The sequence below is a fragment of the Phoca vitulina genome, unplaced genomic scaffold (genome assembly GCF_004348235.1).
Source record: "Phoca vitulina isolate PV1807 unplaced genomic scaffold, GSC_HSeal_1.0 scaffold43, whole genome shotgun sequence".
NCBI classification, from domain to species: Eukaryota; Metazoa; Chordata; class Mammalia; order Carnivora; family Phocidae; genus Phoca; species Phoca vitulina.
This window is the reverse complement of record NW_022589746.1, coordinates 3,240,513-3,254,593: the sequence shown is the minus strand read 5'-3', so window position 1 is coordinate 3,254,593 and position 14,081 is coordinate 3,240,513. Positions and strand designations below refer to the sequence as shown.

The 14,081-nt window shown below is 42.2% G+C and overlaps 1 protein-coding gene across 12 annotated transcripts in view; it reads left to right on the top strand.

Annotated features, from left to right (window-relative positions):
* The window catches only part of SIPA1L2 (signal induced proliferation associated 1 like 2), a 212,733-nt gene that overhangs the window by 181,143 nt on the left and 17,509 nt on the right, over positions 1–14,081 (top strand). For all 12 annotated transcript variants that reach the window (XM_032430396.1, XM_032430397.1, XM_032430405.1 and 9 more), the window contains 3 exons: positions 2,134–2,358; positions 4,985–5,135; positions 6,807–7,026. In XM_032430396.1, coding sequence (XP_032286287.1) covers positions 2,134–2,358; positions 4,985–5,135; positions 6,807–7,026 — 596 coding nt within the window. The remainder of the gene's footprint in view (positions 1–2,133; positions 2,359–4,984; positions 5,136–6,806; positions 7,027–14,081) is intronic.

Sequence of the window (14,081 nt, the reverse complement as noted above, 5' to 3'; positions counted from 1 at the left end):
AAATTAGAATTTAGACTATATATTAGGTGATAGCACTGCATTAATGTGTGATTTCCTGGGTGTGATAATCATGTTGTTACCATGTGGGAGAACGTCCTTCTTATTTTTAGGGGCTCTATGCTGAAACGCAGGAGTGCAACTAATTCTCAGATGGTTCAGGGAGGAATATATGTACAGAGGAATAATGCAGATGTAGCAAGATAGTAACAGTTAGTGGCTGTAGATGAAGGATGGATGGGCGTTTTCCTCCTATTTTTATACCTTACCCCAGATCTGAAGTTTTTCAAAATAAGCAGCTTAAGGGGAAAATATACAGGCCTTCAGACCCCATTGCCTGGATGTGGAGCTTTCATTTTGGGAGGTGACTCCCGGGTGGGCACCCCAGCAAATGAAAAGAGTTCATTAGCTCCCTTCCTTAGTCCTTGCTTCTTCCTTGGGTCGCTTGGGGCTGGGAAGGCAGGAAACATCTCCCCCCGGATTCCACGTTCTAGAGCCCACACTGAAGTTGCTTTGAGTCCCACGCAGGAACGCCAGACCTACCACCAGCAGCTGAGTTACTTCATAGTAGTAAATGAGATGTTTTATTTGTTTTGTTTTGTTTGTTTTTTAATTTTTCCTATACCACAGTGTCTCCAGCTATGTAAACTGTCAAAAATGAGTTGGTTTATTTTGTTACCCTACTTCCTTTCAAATGTTATAACAAGTCCATTTTAATAACCATTCTTAATTTGGACTTTTCTTTTTTACTGCCTGCATCATATGATACTTGCTTGATTATGTAGGTTGTTTAGAAAGGTGGGTGCTTATCAGGGGTTTCAGAATAAGGTTATATTTCATCCTACCAGGAGGCCTACCATAATTTAAACATTTAAATGTTTTCATGTTTGTAGAGTAATCCCCTGATCTCTGTTCTTATTCATTTTTCATAAAACGTTATATTGTCAATCTTCCTGAATTAAAAAAAGGTCTTTAGGCTTTTATATTTCAAGAGGTGGTTGTACAGTCAGTGGGGAGTCCTTCTAGCCTTAGGTTAAACACTGACTTTAAAAAATTTTGTTCGTTTGTTTTAGGGATTGCATCATTTATTTAAATTTTATTTTGTGGCTGTTCTATCGTGTGGTCATACAGCAAACATGCACACAGCCACCAGATACGGAATTGGCATTTCTGTGTCAGAAGATCCCCGCGTCCTACCACCCACAGCCCCTTCTTCCTCAGTAGCCACTAACTCGCTTTCCTGATCGTCCTGCCCTCGCGTCTCCTCATTGTTTTACTAACCGAATATGTATGTTTCTGAACGCTATTTTGCCTGTTTATAAACTTCCTTTAAAAATGGAATCACACTTGACGAATTCTTTGTGACTTGCTTCTTTCTCTGCATGACGTCTGTGAGGCTCAGCCGAGTTGTTTGTGTGCTCAGCTCATTTATTCATGGCATATTCCCTTTACCCATTCTCGTTTATTGATTCACTGTCCATTTTGCTACTGATGATTCAGGTTGCACCGTTGGGGACCTATTAAGATCAGTCCTCCTGTCCACACTGTTACCTGTTTCCAGTTGCATCCGTGCAGGGGTCTATCTGCGGTGTCCACTGAGGAGCGGAATCGCTGGGTCATACGCCGTGCAGTGCACACCTTCGCAGGTCATGTCCAGACTGCCTTCCAAACTGTCTGACACACTTTTCACTCCTACCAGCAGCAGGAGGGCACCCATGGCTCCCCGGCCCGGCTAACACTGGACACTCACGGTCAGACACTCCCATGTTTACGCGTGTGGTGAGCGCGCCGTGATACTCTGTCGTGATTTACATTGGCATTTTCCGGACAGCAGCTGAGCTCGAGCACCTTCTTTTGGGTTTCCTGTCTTTAGAAGCATCAGTTTAAGTACGTTGCTTGTGTTTCTCTCTGATTTTCTTCTGATTGTTTCTAACATCCTTCCAGCCACAGGGGTACGGCTTTCACATGAACGTCCTCAGCCTGTGGAAAATTAGGCATTCTGTCAAGGCCCATGGTGGAAGGGCGGCTGGGTCTGCCTCATTCCCAGGGGTAACGCACGGTGGCCCTGAATCTGGAGGCATGCCAGCATTGCTGAAATCTGGTTCTATGACAGTCTTTGTCTGTTTTTCTCCTCAGTGGTTCACACCATTCAGGAAGCCCTTCAGCTCACTGTTCCAAAAATAGTGGGTCTCTGGATACATCCAAAGTCTACATCGTGTCTCACAGCAGTGCCCAGCAGGTCCCTGGGTCCGTGTCCAAGCCCTACCACAGGCAAGGGGCAGTGAGCAAGTACGTCATCGGCTGGAAGAAATCGGAGGGCAGCCCGCCACCTGAGGAGCCCGAAGTGACTGAGTGTCAGGGGTAAGGTGGCCGGCGGCTCGTCTTTAGGCAACCTTACACACTGTGGGGATTGACTAAGCACGTGTATTTTTCCCTCCGACAGAAATAGATTTTCTAAAAAGGAGTAATCTAGAAACATCTCTGTAAAACTTCTGAAATGTTAGCATTTATGTTTCTCTTTGAAAGTCTTCTCTTTCCTTGACGTTTGCATATAAAATCGAAAGAAATCCCTGTTCTTTATTCTTATTTCCAAAAAGCTGCCTGCAATAGAAAAGTCATGGTAATACACTATTGATGGTGCAACCGTAGAGCCTGTAAATAAACAAGTTCAAGGACAATTTGAATTCCCACAGAGTCCGTGAGTGTGTTTCTTAAATTTGGTGTGTAAGTGACATCATCAAAGGAAAAGTACTCTACCTAATTTTAACATGACTTTGATTTCCTTTTCAATTGTTAAGTTTTATGGGGACAGGTAGGGAGGGATGTTATGTACCTGTTTGAAAAAAGAAAAAAAGCACCGATAATCTCTTTGATAGGACATGTGGAAACTGCTACTGTCTCTTTGAAGAGACAGGTAAAGAAATCACATTTCAAGGATACAAAGCAAGGGCAGTCAAATGCATTTCGCTATTCGTTTGCTTATTTTTAAAAGGACAGCCTTAAGAAAAAAAACCTCCCATGCACCAAATTATGAGGTCCCCGTGTTCGGCTGTGTCCACAAGTACTGTCAACACCAGCATGCGTGGAGGGTGCGCTGGGGGCTGCAGTGATTTTGTTTGGTTGGTAAACTAGTATCACTTTTTCCCCTTAAAACATGATCCCACTTCTTAAATAGGGAGAGCCTGATACTGCTTTCTCAATTAAAAAATCATTTGTGTTGAAACTAAAAATGGAATCTTCTTGTTAAAAAAAAAAGAACCATCATGTCAATAATTGCAGATGAGTTATTTAGAAAGGAATTTCATAGTGATAACCACCCTTTTGGACCATAAATGCAAATTCCTGATGATAACGTTGGTATTTCTGCCTCTTTAATACGTCTTCTGAGTGCTTCCCAGAAGTGCATCCCAAGCCTTTTAAGTTTTGTATGGAAGCACTGTTGGAGCGGAGGGCTCTCTCAGAGAGTCAGGAAAGGGTGACAGGTGCCCGTGTGGATGCTCTTCTCTCCAGAGCCCCCAGAGTTTGTGCATTTTAACACACAGGTTTGATGGCACTGACCTTCAGTCAAAGAAGGGCTACCTCAGGGGCATTGTGAGGAAGGGGTCTGTGCATGTGGGTAGCAGAGCATCACACGGGGTCAGTGCTAAGGCCAGGCCTCTGTGTGGTGGGCCGTACTCACCCTGTGGGGGCAACAGGCACCCCCGGCCTTGTCCAGCTAAGTCAAGGGCTCCTAAAACAAGGAAACACTCCATTTAATGTGGAAGTGATGAATCTAACACCTGCAGACTGCAAAAACAGTGTTCCACCAGATCACTGAAAGATGCTCGGAAAAGGATTAGCCAAGTAGAGTGTGTTTGTGCCACAGAGAACTACAGAATATTACCGTCTCATTGTACATAAAATAGAAAATTGGTTATGCCCTCCACAAGTTTCCAGTTATCCCTTTAAAATCATACTGTGGAACGCTCACTGGTTGAACCTGACCCACCTCAGAAACAAAGCAAAAGCCACAGAGACTTCCAGATAACCATTGTTAATTTTGAGCATGTCTGTGTGAGTTTCTTACTCTGGTAATTTCCCAGTGAGCTCTCGCCCTGTGACATGATAGCCTTGCTTTTGAAATAGAGTCATCTCAGTAACACGTGACAGTAACACCCAGGTCATCCTCTGCGGCCTGCTGCCCTGGGCCACGGATTCCTGGAACACGACCTTGCAGGTCGTGCGGCAAGGACCGCTCACCTCCGCCCACGGTACAGCCACTGATGATTCCCTGTGTCCTCAGGAATGTTGGTTGCTCAGATTGCATTTCCAGAGTAAACCTTTCAAAGATGACTCCCTGGTTTTCTCCCTGGAAAAGAGCTGAAAACAGTAATTCTGTGAGACAGTCTTTTGTTGTCCGTAAATACATTTTTATATCCTGATAATTAAGGGAGACAGCTGCTTTCTTTATCCAAACGGCTTTGCGGAATTGCTGATAATAAAACATGCTTGGCACACGCCTGAATCGATTACTCGTAAACTTCAGGCTCTCTTGGGTGCCTCTCTCCGTGTCGCCCGGGTGAGATGTGGGGGTGTGGCTGTCTAGCCACAAGAGAAGGCCTCTCTCGAGTTTCTAAGAAACACAAGGAAGCGTGCCTGCAAAGGACATATGATAATCTCTGATGAATTATTGAAAATGTGTTTTCTGACATGGGCCTTTAAAAAAAAAAAAAAAAATGGGCTCTATTTTTTCCCATCCAGGGCTTCGGGGATCTGATCTCTTTCTGAATTATTCAGAACTCTAACTTTGCAGTTGAGCTCCTTTCAAAGATGTAAAATGACGTGGGGTTCCGGCGCAGATGCAGCAACGGTGAACTGACTTAATAATTAAGCATCATGCGCATGAGTATGCAGTTGTCGAAACAGCAGATTTCAATCCTTCAGGCTACAGGCACTTGACAGAGAGACTGACCCCTGCTCTTAATTTCCCCTCTGGTTTGTTCCACAGGCTGTATGGCGAGATGGATCTCTTGTCCGCAGCAGCTCAGCAGACCGTGGTGGGGGATGCAGCTTCAGAAACTCAACACGTGCTGTCCAAAGAAGACTTCCTGAAACTGATGCTACCTGACAGTCCCTTAGTGGAGGAGGGGCGAAGAAAGGTTAGCGACTTCCAGGAGGCCTTGAAGTTACCAGAAATACTCAAGCAGGGTCTAAAGAGACTCAGAAGTTTCAGGAACCCCACCCGCCCACAAGCATTCTCTCGTGATTCTACCTGTTAGTCTGTGCGTGGCTGACCCTCTTCAGGGTTTGTTGTATCGGTTAGCAGAGCAAGCCTGGGAGAGGTTAGGAAGGGCAGCTTTCTAGCATGGATAGAGAGGACAGGGAATCTGGATATTTTCCCTTCTAATCCGGAGCTCACTCTCGTTCAAATGAAAAGAAAAAAAAAAAAATCAGGCATTGCCATGTTGACTGTGATCAGGGTAAACAGCAAGTCTGTCTGCTTCTGTCTTCCCTATAATAAAACAATACTGCAATTAACCTAATTGTGTTCTTAGAATAACACTCTAATGAGATACTACCTCAAAGCCGCTTTAATCTAATGCGCCTGTAATCATGTTCTGAAGGACCTGCTGGTGTGTGTGAGGAGGGAATCCCAGAAGAAGTCAATCATAATGAGTCCCCTTTTTGTTTCTAAACTTGTATCCAATCGTGCATGTTGTACTGTATAAGCTTGGGTGCAGACCATTGTGCAAAAAGTGCAAATAGCTTTTCTTTTTATAGGAATAAACTTCTCCTTGGCATGTGGGTCTTCCCCCCCCAAGACAAATCACCTTCTTTTCATAGTGTAAATTTAACTTTGTAGTCTGCACACATTCCAGTTACCATTCATCAGTTGGACAGGCCTGACAGAATGGAAGGAACACATACAATAGAAATATTTTTAGCCTCCTGGCTGCACTCACAAATGTAAAGAGCCACTTCTGTATTTGTTTGATGCAAACATTCTGGCTTTTACTGTTGTTTATATAAAAGGAATGTGGTTCAGTATGCAGAAGAAAAAGTTGGGAAGTCAGATTCAATTTCATTTTTCTTGAGTATTGGACCACTTGCTTCTTGAGTAAGAATTTTCCTCACCCTATCTGGGAGTTAACACACAGTCATTTCAGTGGTTCCCTTAAATCTGGTTATGATCGGTTTCTATAGCTCCATTTTCAGTAATCGTAATGGACTTTTGTGGCTGATGACTTTTAAGTAGACAAGAAGATTTTCCTGGACTGATAGCACTTTTCTTGAACCTGTTTGCATGGCCTAGAAAGCTACCATGTTCAGAATTAGTTTTATTATTATTTAGATGAGCTTGAACCTCCCATGCAGTTGATTGGTACAGAAATTGCCTAATCTGAAAACGTAGTCATTTCAAATTAAAATCAAGCCAGCGCTATGTATGCTTTTGAATAACTGTGCCAGAAATTGCAACTTCTACATTTCCAGGAGCACTGCTCTGAGGTTATGGAGGTTCCATTTAACATTTCAGAATTAATAAAGCCGTGCATATCTAATTCGTGATCATATTTCACAGAATGTCAAAGGAGGAAAACATTCAAATCCAATAACTGCACCAGGGCCCTGGTGCCTGTGCTTGGATGACCCACACGCCTGTTTAGCATTCCTGAGCTAATGCTCCGTGCCTGCCTGTCTGCCTAGGGCGAACCCAGAGAGCAGGGTGAGCGAGGGGTCTGTGTACCCCCCGGATTTATTCCAATCAGTTCCATGCTTTCAACTCTTTCACGTCTGTCTTCCCCCTTCTCCCCTTACATTTAAACCCCTAGTTTTCGTTCTATGGGAACCTGTCTCCGCGACGATCGCTGTACCGCACCCTCTCGGATGAGAGCATATGCAGCAATCGGAGGGGATCTTCCTTCGGCAGTTCTCGAAGTTCAGTACTTGACCAGGCCCTGCCCAACGACATTCTGTTCAGCACCACCCCGCCCTACCACAGCACGCTGCCCCCCCGGACCCACCCTGCGCCCAGCATGGGGAACCTGAGAAGTAAGTGCAGGGTTGGGGGGGCGGGTTGCTGAGCTTCTGTGGGTGTGGGCTCTTCAGGTCATCTCCTACAGAGGTTTGGGGGGTTTGGTTTATTTTTTAAAATAAATGTATTATTTGGTATCTTCTTTTTTTATTATTAATTTTAAATATGATAAAAAGCACCAGAGTGGACATTTTCTAAAAGTTAAGCAATACCGGGGGCGCCTGGGTGGCTCAGATGGTTAAGCATCTGCCTTCAGCTCACGTCATGATAGGACTCCTTACTCACTGGGGAGCCTGCTTCTCCCTCTTCCTCTGCCTCTCCCTTCCCCCACTTGTTCTCTCTCTCAAAGTCTTTAAAAAAAAAAAAAAGTTAAGCAATACTACCAATTTTGAAGAAAATTAAAAACCTCATATTAAACATTTTTATCAAGTAGTGGTCATATATCTACAGATACCTATATGTGTGTGTGTGTGTGTGTGTGTGTATAGGTAAATATCTTAGCTATTAAACTCATAAAAAGTATCTTAAGACCTGATTTTATAAAGAAGACCCTATGGTACAGGAAGTAGATACTCTGGTGGGTAGCCTTCTGTTTCTGTTTCTTCTCGACATTACATACCCAGTGGCGGTCAAGGTGGTAGACGGGCGTCAGGAGACCCGAGTCTTTAACCGGGCTCTCCCCACGGGCGGCAGCATGTCCTCAAGCTCATCCCTCAGCTCTCTGCGTCCGGTTTCCTCTCATTTACTGCTCACAGATTGATGAGGCAATTTCTGCATGATTTTCCTTCACACCCTGAAATTTTTGATATTTATATAGTGTCCGTTTCTTATTAATGTGTCAGAGTTTAAGGGTGATAATTATTTTTACACTAGCTTTATTTTCTTTCTTTCAGAGTTTAATTTCTATTGTACAGAAAGAATGAGGATTTAATCAGAAATATATTCATTATCAGGGTTTTTTTTCCTTGTTTCATCATATAAAGCATTATCTTTAGAACCAATTTAAACTTCATCATACACATAGAAGTCTCAGGCTAAATGAAATAAAAGTTCTAATAATGCTTCTTCTGATGTGTAACCTAATTGGAAATGAACCTTGTCTCATAAAATTCTTAATCTATTTCTTTAAGTAACATAATAGCCTACCTATTATAACGAGTCCATTTGCCTAAATTGAAGAAACCTTTAAACTCCTTCTTGATAACCATATGAAAGGTCAAATACATTCTAATAACCTAATAATTCTCTAAATGTTTTTCCTTTTTTGTAAATAGATAACTTTAATGTTCTCTTGAAAGCCTTCATAAAATCAGTGAAACTGTTTTCTTGCATATGTAATTTCTTTTATTTAAAATGCTTCATGTGTGGTCATGAAATCATCCATGGCCTGTGTGTTGATGTAATTCTTCCATCCTACCCTTTACTTGCTTCCATATGAAAGATATGTATCCTTTTTTTTTAGCTTTATTTTTTTTTTTTTAATGAATTTTTTTTTAGAGCAGTTTTAGGTTCACAGCAAAATTTAGCAGGAGGCTCAGGGAGTTCCCAAATCCCCCTGTCCCCACACAGTTATAGGCTCCCTCCCGATCAACATCCCTCAGCAGGATACATTTGCTAGAATCCGCAAACCCGCACTGATATATTATCATCACTCAGAGCCCATAGTTTACATTAGGATTCACTCTTGGTGCTGTACATTCTGAGGATCTGGACAAAGTAAAATGACATGTACCCACCATTACGGTATCATACAGAATAATTTCATTTCACCTAAAACTCCTCTGTGCTTTGTTCATCCCTCCCTCCCCGATACCCCTGGCAACCACTGATCATTTTACTGTCTCCCTTGTTTTGCCTTTTCCAGAGCATCATATAGTTGGAATCCTACAGTGTGTAGTCTTTCCAGACTGGCTCTTACCTCCATGGCTTTTCATGGCTTGAAAGCTTACTTCTAATCTTTAGTGCTGAATAATATTCCATTGTCTGGATGTACCACAGTTTACTTATCCATCCACCCACTGAAGGACTGCATCCTTTCTTAGTATTTTCAAAGCATAAATGCATAAGTAGGATACCTTACTTATTCACTATCCAAGTTCAAAACTGCCTTAACTTGTCCTCATTGTCCATTTCTGTAGGAAAAGCAGTAAGAGCCATCCTTGCCATTTGCTCTTTAATGAAACCTCATCTGTCAATGAGACTGCTCCAATTTACCGTAGCAACTCCTCAGAAAAAATTCTCTCGGTTCAATGAGTGAAATGACAAAATGTAAACAAGGGAGTGGGCCATAATTTGCGTTGATGTGTCTGACTCCTGCACTCACCTGGTGTGTGAGTACACTTTTTATCTCCTCGACAGACTTTAGTCATCCTTCCCTTTCTGTGGTTTCAGGTCACTCAGCAGACTAGCGGTGAGAAGATCCTGCTCTTGGAATGTAGTTCAAAACTGGGACAACAGATGTCTAGTGAGCGAGAAACGAGGACTACTTGAGGTCGTCCAGTTGTTTCTCTTAGTTTCTCAGAGACTTAGCCTCACGTGAAAGCTTGGAGGGGAGGTCAGTTCTGTCCAACTTCGAGCACTGGATGGCCAAGGAACCACATAGGAAGAGCTAGGCAGAAACTCAGAAAGCATACATGTGAAGCTTTAAACCTCGAGCATTCCTAGCATGGGATCCTCAGAGAGAGAGTCTGTCCCTAGTAGAGACTCGTTCCTAATTTGGAGGAAGGATAGTGCAGAGAAAGGGTCAGCAGTTTCATCTCCTGACAGCGAATATTGCTGCAGCTTTTCTATGGGTATCTGTAACAATAATCACAGGCTTCTCGTTCAGATATTTTTAGCTGGTAAATGTCCCAAATTTGAACCTGTCTCTGAGTCTGTCTTCTCTAGAGACCGAGATCTTAATTCAACCTGGTGAGACAGGTACTTCACAAACACATTTTGGATGTGATTCATGCCATGATTCATGTATATTTCCTGTGAAGTCACTGAAATGTGCTGTATCATTGTGTCCTCAACTTGGAGGTGTGAAACTATGACCTGATCAAGCAATTGAAAATAATTCTGAAATGTTTCTGCATTGCAGTTAGGGCCTTTGTTTTCCTTACGAGTGGATTTCAGAACAAATTTTTTTCAGTGGCCCAGATAGAAAAAAATGGGGAGTGGCCCTTTGGACACACAGTTCACAGGCCAGAGAACCAGTGATATTGAAAAGCTTTCCCAGTATCCTTTTCCTCCTTGACCAGTTGGGCACCTGGCTTTATTCAGTGCAGTCCTGAGCACTGGCAGATTCCCAACATGTAAAGAGAATTCCTGATTTTCTTTTAATTTATTTGTAATTTTTTTCTTGGTAAATGTTTATTATAAAAATTCTGCCGTTTTAAATACTTTTTTACAAAGAAGGCTATGAATGTAATTTTAAGACAATAACAAGACATACCAATACTCTTAGATCTGCAAAATGTCATAAGAGACTCTATCCTGAACAGAACTGCCACAGGTTGATTAAAAAATCCGTCTTCAAGATTAAACAATATTTGAAATGGGAAGAGAACCTTCAAGAGGATAATATGAAGGCCTTATTTATGTAAATATTACTGCCTACTAAGAAGGCTCACATCCTTCGTGTTCCCCTCCGAAAACTGTCGCTGTTCCCCTTATTTTTCCTTTTTTAATTCTTCTTTTCTTTTTCTTTTTCTTTTATTTCGATTCCAGTATAGTTAACATACAATGTTGTATTAGTTTCAGGCAAACGATATAGTGATTAAACAATTCTGTACATTACTCAGTGCTCATCAGGATAAGCATATCCTTAATCCCCATCACCTATTTCCCCCATCCTCCCAGCCACCTCCCCTGTGGTGACCATCAGTTTGTTCTCTATAGTTAAGAGTCTATTTTTCAGTTTGTCTCTTTTTTTTTCCTTTGTTTATAATAATTCTTAAATCCCGCATATAAGTGAAATCATATTGTATATGTCTTTCTCTGACTTGTTTCGCTTAACATTATACTCTCTAGCTCCATCCATGTTGTTGCAAATGGCAAGATTTCATCCTTCTTTATGGTCAAATAATATTCCAGTGTCTGTGTGTGTGTGTGTGTGTGTACACACACATACATACCACATCTTCTTTATCCATTCATCTATCAGTGGACACTTGAGCTGCTTCCATAGTTTGGCTATTGTAAATAATGCTGCTATAAACATAGGGGTGCATGTATCCCTTCGAATTAGTGTTTTCATATTCTTTGTGTAAATATCCAATAGTGCAATTACTGGATGATATGGTGGTTCTATTTCTAATTTTTTGAGGACCCTCCATACTGTTTTCCACAGTGGCTGCCCCAGTTTGCATTCCCACCAATAATGCATGAGGGTTTCTTTTCCTGCACATCCTTGTCAACACTTGCTGTTCCTTGTGTTTTTTATTTTATCCATTCTGACAGGTATGAGGTGATATCTCATTGTGGTTTTAATTTGCATGTCCCTGATGATGAGGGATGTTGAACATCTTTTCATGTGTCTGTTGGCCATCTGTATGCCATCTTTGGAGAAATGTCTGTTCATGTCTTCTGCCCATTTTTAAATTGGATTATTTGTTTTTTTGATGTTGAGTTGTATAAGTTCTTTATATATTTTGGATACTAATCCTTTATCAGATATGCCATTTGCAAATATCTTCTTCCATTCAGTAGGATGTCTTTTAGTTTTGTTGATTTTTCCCTTGCTTTGTAGAAGCTTTTTATTTTGATGGAGTCCCAATAGTTTATTTTTGCTTTTGTTTCCCTTGCCTCAGAAGACATATCTAGAAAGAAATTGCTGTGGCTGATGTCAGAGAAATTACTGCCTGTGCTCTCCTTTAGAATTTTAATGGTTTCAGGTTTCATGTTTAAGCCCTTAATCCATTTTGAATTTATTTTTGTGTTTAGTGGAAGAAAGTGGTCCAGTTTCATTCTTTTGCATGTGGCTGTCCAGTTTTCCCAGCATCATTTGTTGAAGAAACTGTCTTTTTCCCATTGCATATTCTTGCCTCCTTTGTCAAAGATTAATTGACCATATAGTTTTGGGTTTATTTCTAGGTTTTCTATTCTATTCCATTGATCTATGTGTCTGTTTTTGTGCCAGTACCATACTGTTTTGATTAGTACAGCTTTGTAATAGAATTTGAAATCTGGAATTGTGAAACCTCCAGCTTTGCTTTTCTTTTTCAAGGTTGCTTTGCCTATTTGGGGTCTTTTGTGAGAATTTCTGTTTTTTTATGGAGATCAAAGCTCTCCAAGGAATGGTAGAAATCTTCCTATGAGCATAGACTCAAAAGAGTTCTTAAATTTCAAAAGATAAGAACAGAGCATCAACTTACGTGTGTTTCCAAATCCTGTAGTTTTGACCTAGGCACCTCCCAAAGGATGCCCCTTGAAGCTTAAATAGAGGGAGAGTTTAGAATAAATGAAATGAGTATTTTCCTTATAATTCAGTACTCATGCAAGTTGCTGCAGACTCCAGTATAGGCTCAGCATGTGGGGCGTAGGTGGTAAGAGCTGCTGATAGGCAGAAGATGACCCTTGCTACAGTTGGCATTACAGAAGGCATCCGTGGACCGTCAGCAGCAGGGCAGGGTTTGACTGATTCCATAGGGCACTTGTTTCTCTTTCTTCAAATGTTCTCAATCTTCCCTGGTTTTTGGAGCGGAATTGCGAAACCCTAGCTATCTGACCATCAGGAAGGCTCCTTGGCATTTATAACAACAAATAAAGTCGGACTCGGTAGAGATAGGGAGCCCTTTCCAGTCGCGGATAAACAAACAAGAAGCCACAAGATCAATGTCTGGGCTGGAGAGCAAGGGCCCGGGCATCGGTGTCTGGACATGAGCCATCCCTGGGAATCCACAAGCCACTTTCTTCTTTGAATTGGCCAAAAAAGCAGTGTGTGCTCCTGATGGAACGCTAGCTCTGAAGAGCCAGATTTGAAGTAACAGGCTTTGATAACCTAAGACAAGTGGTACTTTTCCTTCCTCCTCTGCAAAACTCTGGAAGCTAGCCAATTACAGCTGCCGTGGTGTGCACCAGCGGTGGGAGTGGCTCACCTGCCTGCACCATACCAGACCCCCCCCCCCCACAGCAGCCCCAGCAGCCCCAGCAAGGCTTATCTGCTTGCTCACTGGGCTCCTCAAGGGCTCAGCCTGGCTCTTCCTGGTCATCCTGTCCCTGGGGGCTAACATAGTACCCAGTGGTGCTTGGAATGTAGAAGATGCTCAGTAAGCACCGTCTAGGTGATGGCAGTGGTGATACCTAACGTCCATGAAAAGTATTACAAAGGATTTGTGGTGGTTTGGAGTCTCAGGCAAAAAAACAGTAATTTTTTTTTTTTTTTTTTTTTTTTTTTTGCCAATTATATAATTTTCCAAACAACTGTAAAGAACTCGAGGTGATTTTCATCATGATAATTCAGAGGAGAATTTAGGTGCTCTTACGTCATTTAAGGAGACCGTCATTGACACAAGGATCTTCCTGCTCAGTGACAAATGATGGATTTTGATTTAAATCCCTAGAGCTTTTCTAGCAGAACTGTGTTCTTCATCCAGCAGCTCCTTATCATCATTGGAGTCTCAGGGATGCCACCTCCTAAGATAAGCCCACCCCCAACATGCCCTCAGGCTCCTCAGTCCCATCCCCCTGTTTTGTTTTCTTTGAAAGACTTGTCACTACTTGTATTACCTTGTTTATTTGTTTACTGTCTTTTCCCCCCATCTCTTGTAAGGTTCCAGAGAGGATGGGCCTTGTCTGCCTTATCCACCACTATCCGGAACACAGTGAACACAGTGTGAGGCATGTGGTAGTCACTTAGTAAATACATCACAGACAGGTCAGTAGATACGCTCCAAGTAAACCCTGGGGGAAAGGGGACTTCTTCTAATCTACTGATCATCTTTGCCAGTTCCATAGTCTCCAATAAACACAAAAGTTCCATTCACAAACTGGGGAAAAGGGGATATTAGTTTGTAGTGAAGAAAGACAGGGGCGCCTGGGTGGCTCAGTCTGTTAAGCATCTGCCTTTGGCTCAGGTCATGATCCCAGG